General features: G+C 38.8%; 1 protein-coding gene across 1 annotated transcript in view; it reads left to right on the top strand.

Annotated features, from left to right (window-relative positions):
* The window catches only part of wdfy3 (WD repeat and FYVE domain containing 3), a gene marked incomplete in the record, with an annotated part of 271,946 nt that overhangs the window by 173,161 nt on the left and 71,122 nt on the right, over nucleotides 1-27,663 (top strand). The window contains 8 exon segments of the mRNA XM_055887856.1: nucleotides 1,335-1,414; nucleotides 5,040-5,230; nucleotides 14,197-14,331; nucleotides 15,120-15,191; nucleotides 15,401-15,508; nucleotides 15,767-16,000; nucleotides 16,785-16,884; nucleotides 21,989-22,149. Of these exon segments, the coding sequence (XP_055743831.1) occupies nucleotides 1,335-1,414; nucleotides 5,040-5,230; nucleotides 14,197-14,331; nucleotides 15,120-15,191; nucleotides 15,401-15,508; nucleotides 15,767-16,000; nucleotides 16,785-16,884; nucleotides 21,989-22,149 (1,081 nt within the window).

Genomic DNA, 27,663 nt, shown 5'->3' with positions numbered 1-27,663 from the left:
AGTATTACGGTACAGAGGCAATGTGGAGGCTATATACAGTTGGTACTGGTACAGAGTCAATGTGGAGGCTATATACAGGGGGGTACCGGTACTGAGTCAACGTGCGGGGGAACCGGTTAGTCAAGGTAATTGAGGTATTATGTACATGTAGGTAGAGTTATTAAAGTGACTATGCATAGATCATAAACAGTGTAGCAGCAGCATAAAAAATGGGGGGTGGGGTGGGTACATTCCAAATAGTCTGGGTAGCCATTTGATTAGCTGTTCAGGAGTCTTATGGCTTGGGGGTAGAATCTGTTAAGAAGCCTTTTTGACCTAGACTTGGCGCTCTGGTACCGCTTGCCGTGCGGTAGCAGAGAGAACAGTCTATGACTAGGGTGGCTGGAGTCCTTGGCAATTTTTAGAGCCTTCCTCTGACACTGGTATAGAGGTCATGGATGGCAGGAAGTTTGGCCCCAGTGATGTACTAGGCCATATGCACTACCCTCTGTAGTGCCTTGCGGTCGGAGCCTGAGCAGCTGCCATACCAGGTGGTGATGCAACAGGTCAGGATGTTCTCAATGGTGCAGCTGTAGAACCTTTTGAGGATCTGAGGACCCATGCCAAATATTTTCAGTCTCCTGAGGGGGAATAGGTTTTGTCGTGCCCTCTTCACGACTGTCTTGGTGTGCTTGGACCATGTTAGTTTGTTGTTGATTTGGACACCAAGGAACTTGAAGCTCTCAACCTGCTCCACTACAGCCCCGCCGATGAGAAAGGGGGCGTGCTCGGTCCTCCTTTTCCTGTAGTCCACAATCATCTCCTCTGTCTTGATCACGCTGAGGGAGAGGTTGTTTTCCTGGCACCACATGACCAGGTCTCTGACCTCCACCCTATGTCTCATCGATGTCAGTGATCAGGCCTACCACTGTTGTGTCGTCTGCAAACTTAATGATGTTGTTGGAGGTTGTGCTTGGCCATACAGTCATGGGTGAACAGGGAGTACAGGAGGGGACTGAGCACGCACGCCCTGAGGGGCCCCCGTGTTGAGGATCAGCGTGGCAGATGTGTTGTTACCTACCCTTACCACCTGGTGGCGGCCCGTCAGGAAGTCCAGGATCCAGTTGCAGAGGGTCCTTAGCTTAGTGATGATGTCTTCACTATTATTCTACAATGTAGAAAATAGTTTAAAAATAAATAAATAAATCTTGAATAAGTAGGTGTGTCCAAACTTTTGACTGGTACTGTATTTAGATTGAATATTATCTATGATTGTCACGTACATGATCTGTCACATTGTCAGGAATTCCCCTGATCATCCATATCATGATTTTACATTTATTTGACCTGTCCAGGTTCAAAGAGGGACTGACCGGAGGCGAATGGCTGGACCACACTGACTCTGTCCTCACCAACAAGATCGGCACCGTGATGGGTGAGTAGAGTGACGTGTGTGGGTGTTGGATTTGTGTAGGTGAGTCAATGTATAGATACAAGTTTTAAAAACCCAACATAATATAACTGTTTACTGTGCAGGATATAGAATGTAATATAATAGAACTGTTTACTGTGCAGGATATAGAATGTACCATAATATAATAGAACTGTTTACTGTGCAGGATATAGAATGTACCATAATATAACTGTTTACTGTGCAGGATATAGAATGTAATATAACTGTTTACTGTGCAGGACATAGAATGTACCATAATATAACTGTTTACTGTGCAGGATATAGAATGTAATATAATATAATTGTTTACTGTGCAGGATATAGAATGTAATATAATATAACTGTTTACTGTGCAGGATATAGAATGTAATATAATATAACTGATTACTGTGCAGGAAATAGAATGTACCATAATATAATCTAACTGTTTACTGTGCAGGATATAGAATGTACCATAATATAATAGAACTGTTTACTATGCAGGATATAGAATGTAATATAATGTAACTGTTTACTGTGCAGGATATAGAATGTACCATAATTAAATAGAACTGTTTACTGTGCAGGATATAGAATGCACCATAATATAATATAACTGTTTACTCTGCAGGATATAGAATGTAATATAATAGAACTGTTTACTGTGCAGGATATAGAATGTACCATAATATAATAGAACTGTTTACTGTGCAGGATATAGAATGTACCATAATATAATAGAACTGTGTTACTGTGCAGGATATAGAATGTAATATAATAGAACTGTTTACTGTGCAGGATATAGAATGTACCATAATATAATAGAACTGTTTACTGTGCAGGATATAGAATGTAATATAATATAACTGTTTACTGTGCAGGATATAGAATGCACCATAATATAATAGAACTGTTTACTGTGCAGGATATAGAATGTAATATAATAGAACTGTTTACTGTGCAGGATATAGAATGTAATGTAATAGAACTGTTTACTGTGCAGGATATAGAATGCAATATAATAGAACTGTTTACTGTGCAGGATATAGAATGTAATATAATAGAACTGTTTACTGTGCAGGATATAGAATGCACCATAATATAATAGAACTGTTTACTGTGCAGGATATATAATGTAATGTAATAGAACTGTTTACTGTGCAGGATATAGAATGTACCATAATATAATAGAACTGTTTACTATGCAGGATATAGAATGTAATATAATGTAACTGTTTACTGTGCAGGATATAGAATGTACCATAATTAAATAGAACTGTTTACTGTGCAGGATATAGAATGCACCATAATATAATATAACTGTTTACTCTGCAGGATATAGAATGTAATATAATAGAACTGTTTACTGTGCAGGATATAGAATGCACCATAATATAATAGAACTGTTTACTGTGCAGGATATAGAATGTAATATAATAGAACTGTTTACTGTGCAGGATATAGAATGTAATGTAATAGAACTGTTTACTGTGCAGGATATAGAATGCAATATAATAGAACTGTTTACTGTGCAGGATATAGAATGTAATATAATAGAACTGTTTACTGTGCAGGATATAGAATGCACCATAATATAATAGAACTGTTTACTGTGCAGGATATATAATGTAATGTAATAGAACTGTTTACTGTGCAGGATATAGAATGCACCATAATATAATAGAACTGTTTACTGTGCAGGATATAGAATGTAATATAATAGAACTGTTTACTGTGCAGGATATAGAATGTAATGTAATAGAGCTGTTTACTGTGCAGGATATAGAATGTAATGTAATAGAACTGTTTACTGTGCAGGATATAGAATGCACCATAATATAATATAACTGTTTACTGTGCAGGATATAGAATGTAATATAATAGAACTGTTTACTGTGCAGGATATAGAATGCACCATAATATAATAGAACTGTTTACTGTGCAGGATATAGAATGCACCATAATATAATAGAACTGTTTACTGTGCAGGATATAGAATGCACCATAATATAATATAACTGTTTACTGTGCAGGATATAGAATGTAATATAATAGAACTGTTTACTGTGCAGGATATAGAATGTAATGTAATAGAACTGTTTACTGTGCAGGATATAGAATGCACCATAATATAATATAACTGTTTACTGTGCAGGATATAGAATGCAATATAATATAATAGAACTGTTTACTGTGCAGGATATAGAATGTAATGTAATAGAACTGTTTACTGTGCAGGATATAGAATGCACCATAATATAATAGAACTGTTTACTGTGCAGGATATAGAATGCACCATAATATAACTGTTTACTGTGCAGGATATAGAATGCAATATAATAGAACTGTTTACTGTGCAGGATATAGAATGTAATGTAATAGAACTGTTTACTGTGCAGGATATAGAATGCACCATAATATAATAGAACTGTTTACTGTGCAGGATATAGAATGCACCATAATATAACTGTTTACTGTGCAGGATATAGAATGCAATATAATAGAACTGTTTACTGTGCAGGATATAGAATGCAATATAATAGAACTGTTTACTGTGCAGGATATAGAATGCACCATAATATAATATAACTGTTTACTGTGCAGGATATAGAATGCAATATAATATAATATAACTGTTTACTGTGCAGGATATAGAATGCACCATAATATAATATAACTGTTTACTGTGCAGGATATAGAATGCACCATAATATAATAGAACTGTTTACTGTGCAGGATATAGAATGCACCATAATATAATATAACTGTTTACTGTGCAGGATATAGAATGTAATATAATAGAACTGTGTACTGTGCAGGATATAGAATGTAATATAATAGAACTGTTTACTGTGCAGGATATAGAATGTAATATAATAGAACTGTTTACTGTGCAGTATATAGAATGTGACATATAGAATGTACCATCATATAATTGTTTACTGTGCAGTATATAGAATGTGACATAATAGAACTGTTTACTGTGCAGGATATAGAATGTAATATAATATAACTGTTTACTGTCAGGATATAGAATGTACCATAATATCATATAGATATAGAATGTGACATAATATAATAGAACTGTTTACTGTGCAGGATATAGAATGTGACATGCTGCCCCTTTCCCGTCCGTTATTACCCTTTGATGAGGATGGCTTTTGATGCTTCTTGTTTGTTTATAATGTCTATCTTGAAACAGGTCTCTCTTCCAAAAGAGATTTTATCTCAATGAAACTAACCTGTATAACTAAAGGTAAAACTCTGAATAGAATACTTGAATATCCCGTAGTGCACTTCAATATTCCGTCTGCTCTGCAACAAAGTACAGGCATAGAATGTGAGCATACCCACATGTGCTTCGACCCAGCTTGCATAGAAAGGGAAAAGTACAGACATAGTTAGCACACATCAATGGCGGTTTCCTAACTGTTAGCTAGTTGTAGTCTATTCTAAGAATAGGGATGTGAGTCTTCCTGCTTTTCTGACATTTATCCTCTATTCAAATAACTCGCCTATCCCGTATCTAAAATCCAAATGTATTACATTTTTCCCTGCAATCTTCCTGATCACAACCCTGATTCGCAAGTTTCCCCAACCTCTTCTTCCTCTCCTCTCTCCTCTTCAGGCTTCAACGTGGGACGCAGCGCCGGCGGTCGCTCCACGCTACGGGAGATCAACCGAGACGCCTGCCTTTTCCCAGGGTTCCCTGTTCTGCAGACTCTGCTGCCGAAACACACCAACGTCCCCGAGCTCTACTTCCTGCTGATGGCTCTGTTCTTGCAACAACCCGTCACAGAGCTGCCAGACAGCCTCCAGGTACATGTTAGTACACAAACCCTTTTTATCATTACTTCTTACTAAAACCTCTTTTCCATGCTGTACTAGTTAGTGTTTCCTCTCCTTAAAACCTCTTTTCCATGCTGTACTAGCTAGTGTTTCCTCTCCTTAAAACCTCTTTTCCATGCTGTACTAGCTAGTATTTCCCATAGATCTGTTTCGAGGTTACTGTGTCCATGTTAGTAAACAAAACTTTTTCGTTCTTATCTACCATTTTATCATTTTATCATAAAACCTCTTTACTGTCATACTATCTAGCCAGTGTTTCCTCTAGTTAAAACCTATTTTCTGTCATACTATCTAGCCAGTGTTTCCTCTAGTTAAAACCTCTTTACTGTCATACTATCTAGCCAGTGTTTCCTCTAGTTAAAACCTCTTTACTGTCATACTATCTAGCCAGTGTTTCCTCTAGTTAAAACCTCTTTTCTGTCATACTATCTAGCCAGTGTTTCCTCTAGTTAAAACCTCTTTTCTGTCATACTATCTAGCCAGTGTTTCCTCTAGTTAAAACCTCTTTACTGTCATACTATCTAGCCAGTGTTTCCTCTAGTTAAAACCTATTTACTGTCATACTATCTAGCCAGTGTTTCCTCTAGTTAAAACCTCTTTTCTGTCATACTATCTAGCCAGTGTTTCCTCTAGTTAGTTTGTTTCCAGGCGGGGCGCCTCAGACAGCACTGCCCAAAATTAACAATCTATGATTTCATTAGTTACAATTATAACAATACCTTTGACAGTAATTTAGCCGTGTAGTATTAGTCTATTGTTTTGTAATATATAGCATTAGTAGCTACTCTTCCTGGGGTTTATTATGGATCCCCATTAGTTCCTGCCAAGGCAGCAGCTACTCTTCCTGGGGTTTATTACGGATACCAATTAGTTCCTGCCAAGGCAGCAGCTACTCTTCCTGGGGTTTATTACGGATCTCCATTAGTTCCTGCCAAGGCAGCAGCTACTCTTCCTGGGGTTTATTATGGATCCCCATTAGTTCCTGCCAAGGCAGCAGCTACTCTTCCAGGGGTTTATTATGGATCCCCTTTAGTTCCTGCCAAGGCAGCAGCTACTCTTCCTGGGGTTTATTATGGATCCCCATTAGTTCCTGCCAAGGCAGCAGCTACTCTTCCTGGGGTTTATTATGGATCCCCATTAGTTCCTGCCGAGGCAGCAGCTACTCTTCCTGGGGTTTATTATGGATCCCCATTAGTTCCTGTCAAGGCAGCAGCTACTCTTCCTGGGGTTTATTATGGATCCCCATTAGTTCCTGCCAAGGCAGCAGCTACTCTTCCTGGGGTTTATTACGGATCCCCATTAGTTCCTGCCAAGGCATCAGCTACTCTTCATGGGGTTTATTATGGATCCCCATTAGTTCCCTCAGGCCCCTACTCTGCTACCACATATCTACAACACAAAATCACAAAGTGTTGTGTGTGTACAGTGTCTATGTTATCGTGTGTATGCATGTGTCTGTGCCAATGTTTGTGTGTGTCTCTTCACGGTCCCCGCTGTTCCATAAGGTGTATTTTTATCTGTTTTTTAAATCTGATTCTACTACTTGTATCAGTTACCTGATGTGGAATAGGTTTCCATGTAGCCACGGCTCTATGTAGTACTGTGTGCCTCCCGTAGTCTGTTCTGGACTTGGGGACTGTGAAGAGACCTCTTGTGGCATGTCTTGTGGGGTATCCATGGGTGTCCCGAGCTGGTGTGAGAGTAGTTCAAACAGACAGCTTGTGGATTCAACATCTCAATTCCTCTCACAAATACAAGTAGTGATGAAGTCAATCTCTCCTCCACTTTCAGCCAGGAGAGATTGACATGCATATTATTAATATTAGCTCTCTGTGTACATCCAAGGGCCAGCCATGCTGCCCTGTTCTGAGCCAATTGCAATTTTCCTAAGTCCCTCTTTGTGGCACCTGACCACACGACTAAACAGTAGTCAAGGTGGGACAAAACTAGGGCCTGTAGCACCGTGCCTTGTTGATAGTGTTGTTAAAAAGGCAGAGCAGGGCTTTATAATAGACAGACTTCTCCCCATCTTACTGCTACTGTCGTATCAATATGTTTTGACCATGACAGTTCACGATCCAGGGTTACTAAGCAGTTTAGTCATCTCAACTTGCTCAATTTCCACATGATTTATTACAAGATTTAGTTGAGGTTTAGGGTTTAGTGAATGATTTGTCCCAAATACAATGCTTTTAGTTTTTGAAATATTTAGGACTAACTTATTCCTTGCCACCCACTCTGAAACTTACTGCGGATATTTAAGTGTTGCAGTCATTTTAGTCGCTGTAGTAGCTGACGTGTATAGTGTTGAGTCATCCGCATACATAGACACACTGGCTTTACTCAAAGCCAATGGCAGGTAATTAGTAAAGTGAAAAAAGTAAGGGGCCTAGACAGCTGCCCTGGGGAATTCCTGATTCTACCTGGATTATGTTGGAGAGGCTTCCATTAAAGAACACCCTCTGTGTTCTGTTAGACAGGTAATTCTTTAGCTACAATATAGCAGGGGGTGTAAAGCCATAACACTTACGTTTTTCCAGCAGCAGACTATGATCAATAATGTCAAAAGCCACACTGAAGTCTAACAAAACAGCCCACACAATATTTTTGTCATCAGTTTCTCTCAGCCAATCATCAGTCATTTGTGTAAGTGCTGTGCTTGTTGAATGTCCAATTTGTTTACTGCAAAATAGCATTTTATCTGGTCAAATAAATTCATTTGACCCTAATGTATGGATTTCACATGATCCAGAGCATCCCAAACATGCTCAATGGGTGACATGTCTAGTGAGTATACAGACCATGGAAGAACTGGGACAACACGAGGCCGTGCATTATCATGCTGAAACATGAGGTGATGGCGGCGGATGAATGGCACAAGAATAGCCCTCAGGATTTTGTCACGGTATCTCTGTGCATTCAAATTTCCATCGATAAAATGCAATTGTGTTTGTTGTGCGTCCATACCATAAACCCACCGCCACCATTCACAACATTGACATCAGCAAGCCGCTCACCCACACAACGCCATACACGCTGTCTGCCATCTGCCCGTATCACACTTCTCCAGCATGCCAGGGGCCATCGAAGGTGAGCATTTAGCACGCAGATGAGCTTCCCTGAGAAGGTTTTGTGACAGTTTTTGCCGAAATTCTTCAGTTGTGCAAACCCACAGTATCATCAACTGTCTGAGTGGTTCGTCTCAGACCATCCCTCAGGTGATTAAGCCGGATTTGGAGGTCCTGGGCTTGTGTGGTTAGACGTGGTCTGCGGTTGTGAGGCCTGTTCGATGTACTGCCAAATTGTCTAAAACGATGTTGGAGGCGACTTATGATAGAGAAATTAACATTAAATTCTCTGGCAACAACTTTGGCAACAACTCTGGTAGATATTTCTGCAGTCAGCATGCCAATTGCACGTTATCTGTGGCGTTGTGTTGATGGAGGACTGTGGTAACACTGATAATCCTGGAGGACTGTGGGACATGGTCAAAGGCTTTATTAGGTCATACTCTACCTCGTTGTCATCCAATTTAAACCATTCAACCAACACAACGTTACAGAATTAGAAGACCAATTATGACAACTTGAAACGTCTCTCCACAAGCTATCCTTGATCGGCAGATTATCAGAAAATAAATTAATTTATCATGTAGACACCGATCAGAAACTCTTGTTTACATAGCACGTTCTTTTTTATAATTTTCATTCCAAGCAAATCTATTAGCTCAATAAATTACATGCCGACAAAAACTTTAAAAAAATGTAACTTCCAGTAAATCAGTGGATGGAACCATACACTCTGACCCGGTATTAATCAATTCAAAACTCTGGGATTCCGATGGTCATTCGTATAGATCTGAGATCTCTGCCGACCTGCATTGATTCCCCCTATCACTCTGATGGAACTAAAGTAATCAATACAAATAATGAACCCCCGGGAAATTCCTGTGGTTTGTTGGAACCTCCAGAGTTCTTTCTATCTTTCTGGACAATTTTTAGGTCAACTGCTTCTAGACATGATTCAATAGAGACGTGAACACTGATATAATTTCTTTAATGTTGGGGGGGGGGGGATAATGTGGGAATTATCGCCCCCCCCCCCCCCCCATTATCGATTTTGAACGCTGATATCAAATTCGTATGCAAAGATTCTCCCCCGTCTTCTTCAGCGTTCTGCTACTTTTTTAGTAACACAAGACCAGACTGTTTTTTTTATCAAAACCAGACTTGCAACGGATAACATCCGTCGTCTGCTCCATATTACTGATGGGTCCATGAATACTGACTCACCGTCAGCCATTTTGCCATTGGACGTAGAAAAAGCCATTGACCTCTTAGAGTGGCAATATTTATGGCTTGTTCTACGGCGTATGGGAATTGGGGAACAATTCATATCCCTGATTTTAAGTCCTTTATGTCAATCCTTTTGCCATGGTACAACCTGGCAAAATATGCTCATACCAATTTACCATTGGCAGTCTAATGCTTGTTGTTCTCCCCGGGAAACCTTCTGCGCAAGCTGTCTGCCAATCACAACATCATGAGCTTGCCTAGTTAAATAAAGGTGAAAATAAATAAATAAATGAGCCCTGTACTTGGCACAGACCACCACTTATCTCTGTATGCAGACGGATGTACTGCTCTACGTGGACAATGCACCCGAGTCGTTACCTAACCTTCTCAGCCTTTTTCTAGAACTAAAGCTGTGTATCTGGATATAAAATCAACACAGGACTAAAATCTGCTCTATTGTTCCTGAACGAGCCGCCCCTCAACATCCCTAGAGGACACCATTTCTGCTGCCTGGGAATATAAATCTATCCTTTGCAATCAATAGTCAAAAAACAAGTTCAAACCCATCGTAAGAAGCATAGATTGTGATGTGGAAAGATGGGGAGCAAATCCTCAACTTTTTCCAGGCTCCAGTCTCAATAATTACAATGAATATATTGCCAAGAATCAGCTTTTTATAGTTTCATGAAGCCTCTTTCACCACTAGGCTACGTTCTTTACTTGCTAAATAGGAAACGCCCTTGTATTACATTTTCTACACTTCAAATCTATTTTGGGACTTTCCTCTTGGTTAAATACTGAAACAGCTGTGTCCTGGAGGAAAAACGAGTTCCCCCTCACAGACTCCAAGACGTAATCCATGGCGCCCCCTGGAGGAGAAACTATTCCCCCTCACAGACTCCAAGACGTAATCCATGGCGCCCCCTGGAGGAGAAACTATTTCCCCTCAGACTCCACAAGACATAATTGGTATCACACTCAAACACTGCAAACTCTAATTCGGCCCCATCACCTCACAACTTATCTCAGTCTGATGCCTGGTTGGTAAACAAACCAATCTCAACCCATCCTCACCTTCCTTTTAGTTCACAACCACTCTGTCCACCTTAGGTGTTTGTCCTCTCTTTTCATCAGTGGTCTGAAAGAGGGATTTCTACTAATCTCAGATACCACTGTCTCTGTGCAGTTTCCAAATCCTCCAGATGGAATTTATCTGCCTTGGAACTCTGGTTTGTGTGCATATGGAGTCCCCTTGGGGTAAGAATGGTCCAATAGTAGTACACATGGACACGTGTCTAAATTACATTCTCTGTGGCTTAAAATCCCTCGTGGAAGAAAGACCTGTCTGTGTGTAAATTCCTCTGACCAATCGGACCAGAGTTTGGTCCAATTGGTCAGAAAATCTCAACCACCAAAATGATACATTACAATTTAGCTTGTAGAATTTACTGCACACCACAATTCGAGATGAAAACTAGACAAATCTCCCCAATTTTCTCACTGTGCCCTCAGGGGGGACTCCAAGTACATCGTTTCAAATGGTTTAGAAGTGCCCAGGGGTTTTACATTTCTGGAGTTGTTTCATCTTGTCTTTGACATAATCGGTAGAAATGTACCATGCTACTGCCAACAGACTCAAATCTCTAGCCACTTTAATAATACAATTTGGGATGTACGGTAATACATGTATCACTAGCCACTTTAAACAATGCCACTTTATATAATGTTTACATACCCTACATTACTCATCGCATATGTATATACTGTACTCTATACCATCTACTGCATCTTGCCATCTTTATGTAATAAATGTATCACTAGCCACTTTAGACAATGTCACTTTATATAATGTTTACATACCCTACATTACTCATCTCATATGTATATACTGTACCGTCTATTTTAATAGTTAAATGATGACACCACTTTAGACCTATCTGTCAAAACAACGACGTATTTGTCTGGCTGGATTAACAGCAACCAAGAAGACGATAGCCTTACGTTGGCGGGCTCCTCATTTCTTTAAACAGACAGCGGTAACTGCTATCAAGACGATAGACTTACGTTGGCGGGCTCCTCATTTCTTTAAACAGACAGCGGTAACTGCTATCAAGACGATAGACTTACGTTGGCGGGCTCCTCATTTCTTTAAACAGACAGCGGTAACTGCTATCAAGACGATAGACTTACGTTGGCGGGCTCCTCATTTCTTTAAACAGACAGCGGTAACTGCTATCAAGACGATAGACTTACGTTGGCGGGCTCCTCATTTCTTTAAACAGACAGCGGTAACTGCTGTCAAGACGATAGACTTACGTTGGCGGGCTCCTCATTTCTTTAAACAGACAGCGGTAACTGCTATCAAGACGATAGACTTACGTTGGCGGGCTCCTCATTTCTTTAAACAGACAGCGGTAACTGCTGTCAAGACGATAGACTTACGTTGGCGGGCTCCTCATTTCTTTAAACAGACAGCGGTAACTGCTGTCAAGACGATAGCCTTACGTTGGCGTGCTCCTCATTTCTTTAAACAGACAGCGGTAACTGCTGTCAAGACGATAGCCTTACGTTGGCGGGCTCCTCATTTCTTTAAGCAGACAGCGGTAACTGCTGTCAAGACGATAGCCTTACGTTGGCGTGCTCCTCATTTCTTTAAACAGACAGCGGTAACTGCTATCATTCATGGACAATTAGAAACATGTAAATATCTGTAGCATGGGGAGAGTGAAAGAAACATATTTGTTCCTTCATCAACATATGACTATGTCAAAAAAAAGACTGCTATTGTGAACCACTAACTCTAACTTTTGGTTGGGGAAGTCCTGTGTTTGGTGGGTAGGATGGGAACTGTTTGTCTTGTTCGGGTCACTTGTTTCTCTGCCCATGTGTAACCTGTTTTGTGTACCTCACTAAAAATAAAACATTTGATCCCCCCCCCAAAATGTAAAAAAAAAAAATGTACAAAAATAAAGCTATTAGCCTGATGCAACAGATTAGCTGAAAATATAGACAGTTTAGCTGGAAAAAGAAATTGACCGTTTATCTTAAAATAGTTCTGAGGTTTTATTTCTTCGTATTATCAGCTCAACAATGCACACGTGGCTGTAGGCTACGCTCAAATGTTCCAAAATGCCATTAGCGGGAAAACACAGTCCTCAAAGTGCAGCGCACATGTGAGCGGTTTCATGTGGCCGAGATTAAAATATCCATTCAAAATTAATAAAGGGAGGAGATCTAAAGATGCAACAACTAGCATGGGATGCTAATATGACTAGGATTATCATCAACTAGCATGGGATGCTAATATGACTAGGATTATCATCAACTAGCATGGGATGCTAATATGACTAGGATTATCATCAACTAGCATGGGATGCTAATATGACTAGGATTATCATCAACTAGCATGGGTTGCTAATATGACCAGGATTATCATCAACTAGCATGGGTTGCTAATATTACTAGGATTATCATCAACTAGCATGGGATGCTAATATGACTAGGATTATCATCAACTAGCATGGGATGCTAATATGACTAGGATTATCATCAACTAGCATGGGTTGTTAATATGACCAGGATTATCATCAACTAGCATGGGATGCTAATATGACTAGGATTATCATCAACTAGCATGGGATGCTAATATGACTAGGATTATCAACAACTAGCACGGGATGCTAATATGACTAGGATTATCATCAACTAGCATGGGATGCTAATATGACTGGGATTATCATCAACTAGCACGGGATGCTAATATGATGAGGATTATCATCAACTAGCATGGGTTGCTAATATGACTAGGATTATCATCAACTAGCATGGGTTGCTAATATGACTAGGAGAGGAGTAGTCATATTATATTTGGCTGCTGGACAATAAAATAATATTGATTTGAAAACCAATGGCATATTAAGTGTATATAAACTAATTCCCTCAACATTTCTATGGTCGTATTTTGTCTAGGCTACTTTGAAACAAGTGCAAGACATGCTTCATAAAAAATATATATAACGTCCAGGTTTTAATCAGTTATGTTTATGTTTGAATAGTTTCAAAATGCTCAACACCTCCTCTCAGATTCAAGGTGAGGGGGGTGTACAACACTCTCTGGTCATGTGATCATTTGATCTGAACGAATCAAACCTCGAGGATGTGGACGGAATCAAACCTTTAGACGTTAATGTTAATTTTCCTTCATTATATTTGTCAAACATGACTGGCGTTTAGCCTATATTATATATATATAATATATATATATTATATATATCTACGTAGTTAAAAGTTTAATTAAAGTTTGGCTGCATTTTCTGACGCCTCCCTCAGTTCAGCATCGGTTTCGTTGGTCCATGAGGCTGTAGCCAATAGACATATCACATACACTTTGACATGTAGCCATTTTTTATTTATGTACAAGAAAAATTGATTAGAATATAATTAAAATTTGGCCTTTCTGATCCAATTCTGATTGGAGTAGTTGTTTGATATTGTGATATTTGTGATAAAAAAAACGTCTTTCATTTTTTATTCTTCTTGTCCGACAATTATTTTTTTTTACTTGTCCCGGACAAGAGGACAGCGTTAATGTGTAACCCTGCTGAGTGTTACCCCAGCCTCTGTGTTCTGTGTTTGTGTTAGTTTGACCTGGACTCTATCTGGACCTTTATCTTCGGGGTCCCTGCTTCCAGCAGCACCATAGTGGGATCCATCCACAGTGTCTGCACCGAGGCTGGCTTCCTGCTACTGGGGATGCTGAGGAGCATGCTCAACCTGGTGAGAGGAGCAGGAGGAGAGGACAGAAAGAGCGAGGGAAGGATAGAGGAGAGGAGGAGAGAGAAAGGGAGGGATAGGAGGGATAGAGGAGATGAGGAGAGGAGAGAAAGAGCGAGGGAAGGATAGAGGAGAGAGAAAGGGAGGGATAGAGGAGATGAGGAGAGGAGAGAAAGAGCGAGGGAAGGATAGAGGAGAGAGAAAGGGAGGGATAGAGGAGATGAGGAGAGGAGAGAAAGAGCGAGGGAAGGATAGAGGAGAGAGAAAGGGAGGGATAGAGGAAATGAGGAGAGAAAGAGAAAGGGAAGGATAGAGGAGATGAGGAGAATGGAGAGGAAGGAGAGAAAGAGCGAGGGAAGGATAGAGGAGATGAGTGGAGGGGAAGAGGAGGAGAGAGAGAAAGAGCGAGGGAAGGATAGAGGAGATGAGGAGTGGAGGGGAAGAGGAGGAGAGGGGAGAAAGAGCGAGGGAAGGATAGAGGAGATGAGGAGTGGAGGGGAAGAGAGAGAAAGGAGGACAACCCAGTCCTTTTCCATGTAGACGAGCTACTAGATTCACTTCTCCCACTAGACGTTTTATGACGTTCTTTCTACGGACAGAGAAAGATACAGGATAGTTCACCCAAAATAACCTGTTGGTTTCCTTATACCTGTTAGCAGTCTTAAAGGAGAGACAAGCAATCCATCCATGGTTTAGTTTACCTAGCTTGCTGTCACCAAATGTCAGCTTCGTATAGCTGCTGGATCTTATTGTACCACCAAATGACGTGGTGCTGTTCTTCGTCCTCTTAGCCGTGGCAGTCTGAGGAAGAGGGTTCGTGGCTGAGGGAGTACCCGGTGACTCTGATGCAGTTCTTCAGGTACCTGTATCACAAATATAATAATATTAAAAATAATCTATATCATAAATAATACTAATAATGTATATTTTATATATATATATATATACACACACACAGAGTAACAAAAAAAAAAAGTTTGGACACACCTACTCATTCAAGAGTTTTTCTTTATTTTGACTATATTCTACATATATCTATATATCACTAATGAGTGATTATTAATACAGGTACCTGTATCACAATGTCCCGGACCTGGCCCCGATGTGGCACAGCCCAGAGTTCCTGTGTGTCCTGGCTGCCTCAGTCTTCCCCTTCAACATCAGGCCCTACTCTGAGATGGTGAGAGGCTCAACTTTTCTACAGTAGCTGTGTGTGTGTGTGTGTGTGTGTGTGTGTGTGTGTGTGTGTGTGTGTGTGTGTGTGTGTGTGTGTGTGTGTGTGTGTGTGTGTGTGTGTGTGTGTGTGTGTGTGTGTGTGTGTGTGTGTGTGTGTGTGTGTGTGTGTGTGTGTGTTTTCTACAGTAGCTGTGTGTGTGTGTGCTCTCTGAGCTCCATCTAATCCTCCCCTCTCTCTCCCTCCCTCTCCTCTCTCTCTCAGGTGAGTGACCTGGATGACGAAGCGGGGTCACCAACGGAAGAATTCAAGGCCTTCACCGCCGACACGGGCATGAACCGTAGCCAATCGGAATACTGCAACGTGGGTTCTAAGACCTACCTGACCAATCATCCGGCCAAGAAGTACGTGTTTGACTTCATGAAGGTGCTGATCATGGACAACCTGTGTCTGACTCCGGCCAGCAAACAGACGTCCACCATAGACCTACTGTTAGAGGTGAGACAAAATCAACCAAATGTATTTATGAAGCCCTTTTTTACATCAGCTGTTGTCACAAAGTACTATCCTGAAAGCAACCGGTGGGATTTAATTGCTATTAGTTGATAATCTAGCTCGGGTTGCAAGAATCTGGGAACGCTCCAAAGGAATTTCGGGAAAACGGGGGAATTTTGTTTTAAGTTTCTTGATTTTTGTAACCCTTAATCTAGCTATTATGTCAGGAAAGTGGCAATCTGCAGTTGATACATACATTTTTGGGGATTATAAATGAATGAAATGTACCTATTGATTCTTGAAGGATATATAAATGCCTCATGAGTTTAGATCAACTGTTACACTCCATCAGAACCCAAAATATAAACTTGTTTTACTCCAACGTTTAAACATTGTAAATGTAAACACACACTGTATATCCTCATAACATGGTCACAACTATCATGTTGATATCATGGTGGTCAGTCCTGTATGTCCTCATAACATGGTTACAACTATCATGTTGATATCATGGATGGTCAGTCCTGTATATCCTCATAACATGGTTACAACTATCATGTTGATATCATGGATGGTCAGTCCTGTATATCCTCATAACATGGTTACAACTATCATGTTGATATCATGGATGGTCAGTCCTGACATCCATAGTTCTATCTATTAATCTGAGAATGGTTACATTTCTCCAGGCCAATACCTCATCTTTTTACCAAAACAGAGGCGGGGAAAACGCTTTGTTATTGTTTAAACTGTTGATTGGTGCTGTAACGTAGAGTTGTCTCCCCAGGCGTCCCCAGAGCGCTCCACCAGGACACAGCAGAAAGAATTCCAGTCCTATATCCTGGACTCTGTCATGGAACACCTGCTGGCTGCAGATGTCCTCCTAGGTATTTACACACACACACACACACACACACACACACACACACACACACACACACACACACCACACACACACACACACACACACACACACACACACACACCACACCACACCACACCACACCACACCACACCACACCACACCACCACACCACTCAGCCAATCAGAAAATAACCCTACAGAACACACTACTCAGCCAATCAGAGAAGAACCCTATAGAACAAAATACTCAGCCAATCAGAGAAGAACCCAACAGAACACAATACTCAGCCAATCAGAGAAGAAGCCTACAATAATCAGCAAATGGGAAAAGGCTGGAGATCTCCAGAGCCACCTCCTACTCCAACAGCCTGACGAAGACATCCTCAAAGCTTGAATACCCATCTAACCATCTGTAGTCTCCAGTCTATAATATACTATTCTAACCATCTGTAGTCTCCAGTCTATAATATACTATTCTAACCATCTGTAGTCTCCAGTCTATAATATACTATTCTAACCATCTGTAGTCTCCAGTCTATAATATACTATTCTAACCATCTGTAGTCTCCAGTCTATAATATACTATTCTAACCATCTGTAGTCTCCAGTCTATAATATACTATTCTAACCATCTGTAGTCTCCAGTCTATAATATACTATTCTAACCATCTGTAGTCTCCAGTCTATAATATACTATTCTAACCATCTGTAGTCTCCAGTCTATAATATACTATTCTAACCATCTGTAGTCTCCAGTCTATAATATACTATTCTAACCACCTCTGGTCTCCAGTCTATAATATACTATTCTAACCATCTGTAGTCTCCAGTCTATAATATACTATTCTAACCACCTGTAGTCTCCAGTCTATAATATACTATTCTAACCATCTGTAGTCTCCAGTCTATAATATACCATTCTAACCATCTGTAGTCTCCAGTCTATAATATACTATTCTAACCATCTGTAGTCTCCAGTCTATAATATACTATTCTAACCATCTGTAGTCTCCACTCTATAATATACTATTCTAACCATCTGTAGTCTCCAGTCTATAATATACTATTCTAACCATCTGTAGTCTCCAGTCTATAATATACTATTCTAACCATCTGTAGTCTCCAGTCTATAATATACTATTCTAAACATCTCTGGTCTCCAGTCTATAATATACTATTCTAACCACCTCTGGTCTCCAGTCTATAATATACTATTCTAACCATCTGTAGTCTCCAGTCTATAATATACTATTCTAACCATCTGTAGTCTCCAGTCTATAATATACTATTCTAACCATCTCTGGTCTCCAGTCTATAATATACTATTCTAACCATCTGTAGTCTCCAGTCTATAATATACTATTCTAACCATCTGTAGTCTCCAGTCTATAATATACTATTCTAACCATCTGTAGTCTCCAGTATATAATATACTATTCTAACCATCTGTAGTCTCCAGTCTATAATATACTATTCTAACCATCTGTAGTCTCCAGTCTATAATATACTATTCTAACCACCTCTGGTCTCCAGTCTATAATATACTATTCTAACCATCTGTAGTCTCCAGTCTATAATATACTATTCTAACCACCTGTAGTCTCCAGTCTATAATATACTATTCTAACCATCTGTAGTCTCCAGTCTATAATATACCATTCTAACCATCTGTAGTCTCCAGTCTATAATATACTATTCTAACCATCTGTAGTCTCCAGTCTATAATATACTATTCTAACCATCTGTAGTCTCCACTCTATAATATACTATTCTAACCATCTGTAGTCTCCAGTCTATAATATACTATTCTAACCACCTCTGGTCTCCAGTCTATAATATACTATTCTAACCATCTGTAGTCTCCAGTCTATAATATACTATTCTAACCATCTGTAGTCTCCAGTCTATAATATACTATTCTAACCATCTCTGGTCTCCAGTCTATAATATACTATTCTAACCACCTCTGGTCTCCAGTCTATAATATACTATTCTAACCATCTGTAGTCTCCAGTCTATAATATACTATTCTAACCATCTGTAGTCTCCAGTCTATAATATACTATTCTAACCATCTCTGGTCTCCAGTCTATAATATACTATTCTAACCATCTCTGGTCTCCAGTCTATAATATACTATTCTAACCATCTGTAGTCTCCAGTCTATAATATACTATTCTAACCATCTGTAGTCTCCAGTCTATAATATACTATTCTAACCATCTGTAGTCTCCAGTCTATAATATACTATTCTAACCATCTGTAGTCTCCAGTCTATAATATACTATTCTAACCACCTCTGGTCTCCAGTCTATAATATACTATTCTAACCATCTGTAGTCTCCAGTCTATAATATACTATTCTAACCACCTGTAGTCTCCAGTCTATAATATACTATTCTAACCATCTGTAGTCTCCAGTCTATAATATACCATTCTAACCATCTGTAGTCTCCAGTCTATAATATACTATTCTAACCATCTGTAGTCTCCAGTCTATAATATACTATTCTAACCATCTGTAGTCTCCACTCTATAATATACTATTCTAACCATCTGTAGTCTCCAGTCTATAATATACTATTCTAACCACCTCTGGTCTCCAGTCTATAATATACTATTCTAACCATCTGTAGTCTCCAGTCTATAATATACTATTCTAACCATCTGTAGTCTCCAGTCTATAATATACTATTCTAACCATCTCTGGTCTCCAGTCTATAATATACTATTCTAACCACCTCTGGTCTCCAGTCTATAATATACTATTCTAACCATCTGTAGTCTCCAATCTATAATATACTATTCTAACCATCTGTAGTCTCCAGTCTATAATATACTATTCTAACCATCTCTGGTCTCCAGTCTATAATATACTATTCTAACCATCTGTAGTCTCCAGTCTATAATATACTATTCTAACCATCTGTAGTCTCCAGTCTATAATATACTATTCTAACCACCTCTGGTCTCCAGTCTATAATATACTATTCTAACCACCTCTGGTCTCCAGTCTATAATATACTATTCTAACCATCTGTAGTCTCCAGTCTATAATATACTATTCTAACCATCTGTAGTCTCCAGTCTATAATATACTATTCTAACCATCTCTGGTCTCCAGTCTATAATATACTATTCTAACCATCTGTAGTCTCCAGTCTATAATATACTATTCTAACCATCTGTAGTCTCCAGTCTATAATATACTATTCTAACCACCTCTGGTCTCCAGTCTATAATATAATATTCTAACCATCTCTGGTCTCCAGTCTATAATATAATATTCCAACCACCTCTGGTCTCCAGTCTATAATATACTATTCTAACCATCTCTGGTCTCCAGTCTATAATATACTATTCTAACCATCTGTAGTCTCCAGTCTATAATATACTATTCTAACCATCTGTAGTCTCCAGTCTATAATATACTATTCTAACCACCTCTGGTCTCCAGTCTATAATATACTATTCTAACCATCTGTAGTCTCCAGTCTATAATATACTATTCTAACCACCTCTGGTCTCCAGTCTATAATATACTATTCTAACCATCTGTAGTCTCCAGTCTATAATATACTATTCTAACCATCTGTAGTCTCCAGTCTATAATATACTATTCTAACCACCTCTGGTCTCCAGTCTATAATATACTATTCTAACCACCTCTGGTCCCCAGTCTATAATATACTATTCTAACCATCTGTAGTCTCCAGTCTATAATATACTATTCTAACCATCTGTAGTCTCCAGTCTATAATATACTATTCTAACCATCTCTGGTCTCCAGTCTATAATATACTATTCTAACCATCTGTAGTCTCCAGTCTATAATATACTATTCTAACCATCTGTAGTCTCCAGTCTATAATATACTATTCTAACCACCTCTGGTCTCCAGTCTATAATATAATATTCTAACCATCTCTGGTCTCCAGTCTATAATATAATATTCCAACCACCTCTGGTCTCCAGTCTATAATATACTATTCTAACCATCTCTGGTCTCCAGTCTATAATATACTATTCTAACCATCTGTAGTCTCCAGTCTATAATATACTATTCTAACCATCTGTAGTCTCCAGTCTATAATATACTATTCTAACCACCTCTGGTCTCCAGTCTATAATATACTATTCTAACCATCTGTAGTCTCCAGTCTATAATATACTATTCTAACCACCTCTGGTCTCCAGTCTATAATATACTATTCTAACCATCTCTGGTCTCCAGTCTATAATATACTATTCTAACCATCTGTAGTCTCCAGTCTATAATATACTTTTCTAACCATCTGTAGTCTCCAGTCTATAATATACTATTCTAACCACCTCTGGTCTCCAGTCTATAATATACTATTCTAACCATCTGTAGTCTCGTCTACAATATGAACAGTAAAAACCTAATCCCAGTCTCAACCATCCTGTTTACACTCCGCCACACACACACACACACACACACACACACACACACACACACACACACACACACACACACACACACACACACACACACACACACACACACACACACACACACACACACCCCTACTGGTTGTTGACGGTCTCCTAGATACACACACACGCATTGGACTAGTAACTGAAAGGTTGCTAGATCGAATCCCCGAGCTGACAAGGTAAAAATCTGTCTTTCTGCCCCTGAACAAGACAGTTAACCCACTGTTCCTCGGTAGGCCATCATTGTAAATAATAATTTGTTCTTCACTGACTTGCCTAGTTAAATAAAGGTTAAATAATAGATACACAAACACACCTACTGGTTGCCGATGTCCTCCTAGATACACACACACACACACACACACACACACACACACACACACACACACACACACACACACACACACACACACACATCCTCCTAGGTACTGACCTACTTTTAGGGAAAACATCAAGTGATCATTCATGAGAGGAGGCAGGTAGCTGTGTTAGAGAGGCAGAGCAGCATCCAAACGGTTGATGGTTAAAACACAACTGGGGAACTGGGGGGTTGCTGCTCTGACCCCGTGCCTCTCGTCCTGGCTGTTGGGGGGGGAAAAGACAAGACACATTTCCATTCTAACCAAATGTCCCCCCCCCCCCCCCCCCCCCCCCCACTTCTCCTACCAGGTGAGGATGCATCCTTGCCCATCACCACTGGAGGGAGCTACCAGGTGCTGGTCAACAACGTTTTCTACATCACACAGCGCGTGGTGGACAAGCTGTGGCAGGGCATGTTCAACAAGGAGTCCAAGATGGTGGTGGAGTTTATAGTGCAGCTTATAGGACAGGTGAGGACGACCTAGACCAAGGTTTCCTCAATATCTTGATTTATTCCAGGTCCCGACACATGCTGAAACGGGACGGGCAGGATTAATTGTCCTGATGGCGCAAGCACATACAAGCGTACAGTGCCTGCGGAATGTATTCACACCCCTTTGACTGTTTCCGTCATTTTGTTGTGTTACTGCCTGAATTTAAAAGGGATTAAATTGAGATTTTTTCTGTCACTGTCCTACACACAATACACCTGAATACCAAGTGTTATGTTTGGAACAAATCCAGTACAACACATTACTGAGGACCACTCTCCATATTTTCAATCATAGTGGTAGCTGCATCATGTTATGGGTATGCTTGTAATCACGTTTTTCAGGATAAAAAAAACGTCAACGAGCTAAGCGTAGGCAAAGTCCGAGAGGAAAACCTGGTTCAGTCTCTTTCCACCAGACACTGGGAGATGAATTGACCTTTTAGCAGGATAATAACCTAAAGCACAAGGCCAAATCTTACCAAGAACACAGTGAATGTTCCTGAGTGGCCTAGTTACAGTTTTGACTTAAATCTGATTGAAAATCTATGGCAAGACTTGGTTGTCTAACACATTTGACAGAGCTTGAAGAGTTGTTTTTTAAAGAATAATGGGTAAATGTTGCACAATCTTTAGAACCGTAGCCAGAAATAACACAGCTGTAATCACGGCCAAAGGGGATTCTAACATGTATTGACTCAGAGGATGGAATACTCATCTAATCAAGAGTTACACTAGTTATATTACATTAGTTACAATATATTAGTTACAATATATTAGTTATATTACACTAGTTATATTACACTAGTTATATTATATCAGTTACATTACACTAGTTACAATATATTAGTTATATTATACTAGTTATGTTATATTACACTAGTTATATTATATCAGTTACATTACACTAGCTATATTATATTAGTTATATTACACTAGTTATATTATATCAGTTATATTACACTAGCTATATTATATTAGTTACAATATATTAGTTACAATATATTAGTTATATTATACTAGTTATATTACATTAGTTACAATATATTAGTTATATTACACTAGTTATATTACATTAGTTACAATATATTAGTTACAATATATTAGTTATATTATACTAGTTATATTACACTAGTTATATTATATTAGTTACAATATATTAGTTATATTATACTAGTTATATTATATCAGTTATATTATATCAGTTATATTACACTAGTTATATTATATTAGTTATATTATACTAGTTATATTACATTAGTTACAATATATTAGTTATATTAAACTAGTTATATTACACTAGTTATATTATATCAGTTATATTACACTAGTTATATTATATTAGTTATATTACACTAGTTATATTACACTAGTTATATTATATCAGTTATATTACACTAGTTATATTATATTAGTTATATTACACTAGTTATAGTATATTAGTTATATTACATTAGTTATAATATATTAGTTATATTATACTAGCTATATTACACTAGCTATATTACATTAGTTACAATATAGTAGTTATATTATACTAATTATATTACATTAGTTATATTATATCAGTTATATTACACCAGTTATGTTATATTAGTTATATTTTGTGAGTTATATTAGTTATATTACATTAGTTATATTTTGTGAATACGTTTTGAAGACACTGTGTATAGAAATACAACAAATGCAGTTCCTGTGTGTTACAGTACTCAGAAACAGTCTGATTTACAGCAGTACAGTACTCAAACAGTCTGATTACAGCAGTACAGTACTCAAACAGTCTGATTACAGCAGTACAGTACTCAAACAGTCTGATTACAGCAGTACAGTACTCAGAAACAGTCTGATTACAGTAGTACAGTACTCAGAAACAGTCTGATTACAGTAGTACAGTACTCAGAAACAGTCTGATTACAGCAGTACAGTACTCAGAAACAGTCTGATTACATCAGTACAGTACTCAGAAACAGTCTGATTACATCAGTACAGTACTCAGAAACAGTCTGATTACATCAGTACAGTACTCAGAAACAGTCTGATTACATCAGTACAGTACTCAGAAACAGTCTGATTACATCAGTACAGTACTCAGAAACAGTCTGATTACAGCAGTGCAGTACTCAGAAACAGTCTGATTACAGTACTCAGAAACAGTCTGATTACAGCAGTACAGTACTCAGAAACAGTCTGATTACAGCAGTACAGTACTCAAACAGTCTGATTACATCAGTACAGTACTCAGAAACAGTCTGATTACAGCAGTACAGTACTCAGAAACAGTCTGATTACAGTAGTACAGTACTCAGAAACAGTCTGATTACAGTGCTCGGAAACAGTCTGATTACAGCAGTACAGTACTCAGAAACAGTCTGATTACAGTAGTACAGTACTCAGAAACAGTCTGATTACATCAGTACAGTACTCAGAAACAGTCTGATTACAGCAGTACAGTACTCAGAAACAGTCTGATTACAGTAGTACAGTACTCAGAAACAGTCTGATTACAGTACTCAGAAACAGTCTGATTACAGTACTCAGAAACAGTCTGATTACAGTACTCAGAAACAGTCTGATTACAGTACTCAGAAACAGTCTGATTACAGTACTCAGAAACAGTCTGATTACAGTACTCAGAAACAGTCTGATTACAGTACTCAGAAACAGTCTGATTACAGTACTCAGAAACAGTCTGATTACAGTACTCAGAAGCAGTCTGATTACAGTACTCAGAAACAGTCTGATTACAGTACTCAGAAACAGTCTGATTACAGTACTCAGAAACAGTCTGATTACAGTACTCAGAAACAGTCTGATTACAGTACTCAGAAACAGTCTGATTACAGTACTCAGAAACAGTCTGATTACAGTACTCAGAAACAGTCTGATTACAGCAGTCAGAAACAGTCTGATTACAGCAGTCAGAAACAGTCTGATTACAATAGTACAGTACTCAGAAACAGTCTGATTATAGCAGTACAGTACTCAGAAACAGTCTGATTACAGTACTCAGAAACAGTCTGATTACAGTACTCAGAAACAGTCTGATTACAGTACTCAGAAACAGTCTGATTACAGTACTCAGAAACAGTCTGATTACAGTACTCAGAAACAGTCTGATTACAGTACTCAGAAACAGTCTGATTACAGTACTCAGAAACAGTCTGATTACAGTACTCAGAAACAGTCTGATTACAGTACTCAGAAACAGTCTGATTACAGTACTCAGAATCAGTCTGATTACAGTACTCAGAATCAGTCTGATTACAGTACTCAGAAACAGTCTGATTACAGTACTCAGAAACAGTCTGATTACAGTACTCAGAAACAGTCTGATTACAGTACTCAGAAACAGTCTGATTACAGTACTCAGAAACAGTCTGATTACAGTACTCAGAAACAGTCTGATTACAGTACTCAGAAACAGTCTGATTACAGTACTCAGAAACAGTCTGATTACAGTACTCAGAAACAGTCTGATTACAGTACTCAGAAACAGTCTGATTACAGTACTCAGAAACAGTCTGATTACAGTACTCAGAAACAGTCTGATTACAGTACTCAGAAACAGTCTGATTACAGTACTCAGAAACAGTCTGATTACAGTACTCAGAAACAGTCTGATTACAGTACTCAGAAACAGTCTGATTACAGTACTCAGAAACAGTCTGATTACAGTACTCAGAAACAGTCTGATTACAGTACTCAAGAAACAGTCTGATTACAGTACTCAGAAACAGTCTGATTACAGTACTCAGAAACAGTCTGATTACAGTACTCAGAAACAGTCTGATTACAGTACTCAGAAACAGTCTGATTACAGTACTCAGAAACAGTCTGATTACAGTACTCAGAAACAGTCTGATTACAGTACTCAGAAACAGTCTGATTTACAGCAGTACAGTACTCAGAAACAGTCTGATTTACAGCAGTACCGTACTCAGAAACAGTCTGATTTACAGCAGTACAGTACTCAGAAACAGTCTGATTTACAGCAGTACAGTACTCAGAAACAGTCTGATTATAGCAGTACAGTACTCAGAAACAGTCTGATTACAGTACTCATAAACAGTCTGATTACATCAGTACAGTACTCAGAAACAGTCTGATTTACAGCTGTACAGTACTCAGAAACAGTCTGATTTACAGCTGTACAGTACTCAGAAACAGTCTGATTTACAGCAGTACAGTACTCAGAAACAGTCTGATTACAGTACTCAGAAACAGTCTGATTTACAGCAGTACAGTACTCAGAAACAGTCTGGTTTACTGCAGTACAGTACTCAGAAACAGTCTGATTTACAGCAGTGCAGTACTCATAAACAGTCTGATTTATAGCAGTACAGTACTCAGAAACAGTCTGATTTACAGCAGTACAGTACTCAGAAACAGTCTGATTACAGCAGTACAGTACTCAGAAACAGTCTGATTACAGTACTCAGAAACAGTCTGATTACAGTACTCAGAAACAGTCTGATTACAGTACTCAGAAACAGTCTGATTACAGTACTCAGAAACAGTCTGATTACAGTACTCAGAAACAGTCTGATTACAGTACTCAGAAACAGTCTGATTACAGTACTCAGAAACAGTCTGATTACAGTACTCAGAAACAGTCTGATTACAGTACTCAGAAACAGTCTGATTACGAGTACTCAGAAACAGTCTGATTACAGTACTCAGAAACAGTCTGATTACAGTACTCAGAAACAGTCTGATTACAGTACTCAGAAACAGTCTGATTACAGTACTCAGAAACAGTCTGATTTACAGCAGTACAGTACTCAGAAACAGTCTGATTTACAGCAGTACCGTACTCAGAAACAGTCTGATTTACAGCAGTACAGTACTCAGAAACAGTCTGATTTACAGCAGTACAGTACTCAGAAACAGTCTGATTATAGCAGTACAGTACTCAGAAACAGTCTGATTACAGTACTCATAAACAGTCTGATTACATCAGTACAGTACTCAGAAACAGTCTGATTTACAGCTGTACAGTACTCAGAAACAGTCTGATTTACAGCTGTACAGTACTCAGAAACAGTCTGATTTACAGCAGTACAGTACTCAGAAACAGTCTGATTACAGTACTCAGAAACAGTCTGATTTACAGCAGTACAGTACTCAGAAACAGTCTGGTTTACTGCAGTACAGTACTCAGAAACAGTCTGATTTACAGCAGTGCAGTACTCATAAACAGTCTGATTTATAGCAGTACAGTACTCAGAAACAGTCTGATTTACAGCAGTACAGTACTCAGAAACAGTCTGATTACAGCAGTACAGTACTCAGAAACAGTCTGATTACAGTACTCAGAAACAGTCTGATTACAGTACTCAGAAACAGTCTGATTACAGTACTCAGAAACAGTCTGATTACAGCAGTACAGTACTCAGAAACAGTCTGATTACAGCAGTACAGTACTCAGAAACAGTCTGATTACAGTACTCAGAAACAGTCTGATTTACAGCTGTACAGTACTCGGTTTGACTCA

The sequence above is a fragment of the Salvelinus fontinalis genome, chromosome 28, assembly GCF_029448725.1.
Source record: "Salvelinus fontinalis isolate EN_2023a chromosome 28, ASM2944872v1, whole genome shotgun sequence".
Classification (NCBI taxonomy): domain Eukaryota; kingdom Metazoa; phylum Chordata; class Actinopteri; order Salmoniformes; family Salmonidae; genus Salvelinus; species Salvelinus fontinalis.
The sequence above is the reverse complement of the archived record's forward strand: the minus strand, read 5'-3'. Positions and strand labels throughout refer to the sequence as shown.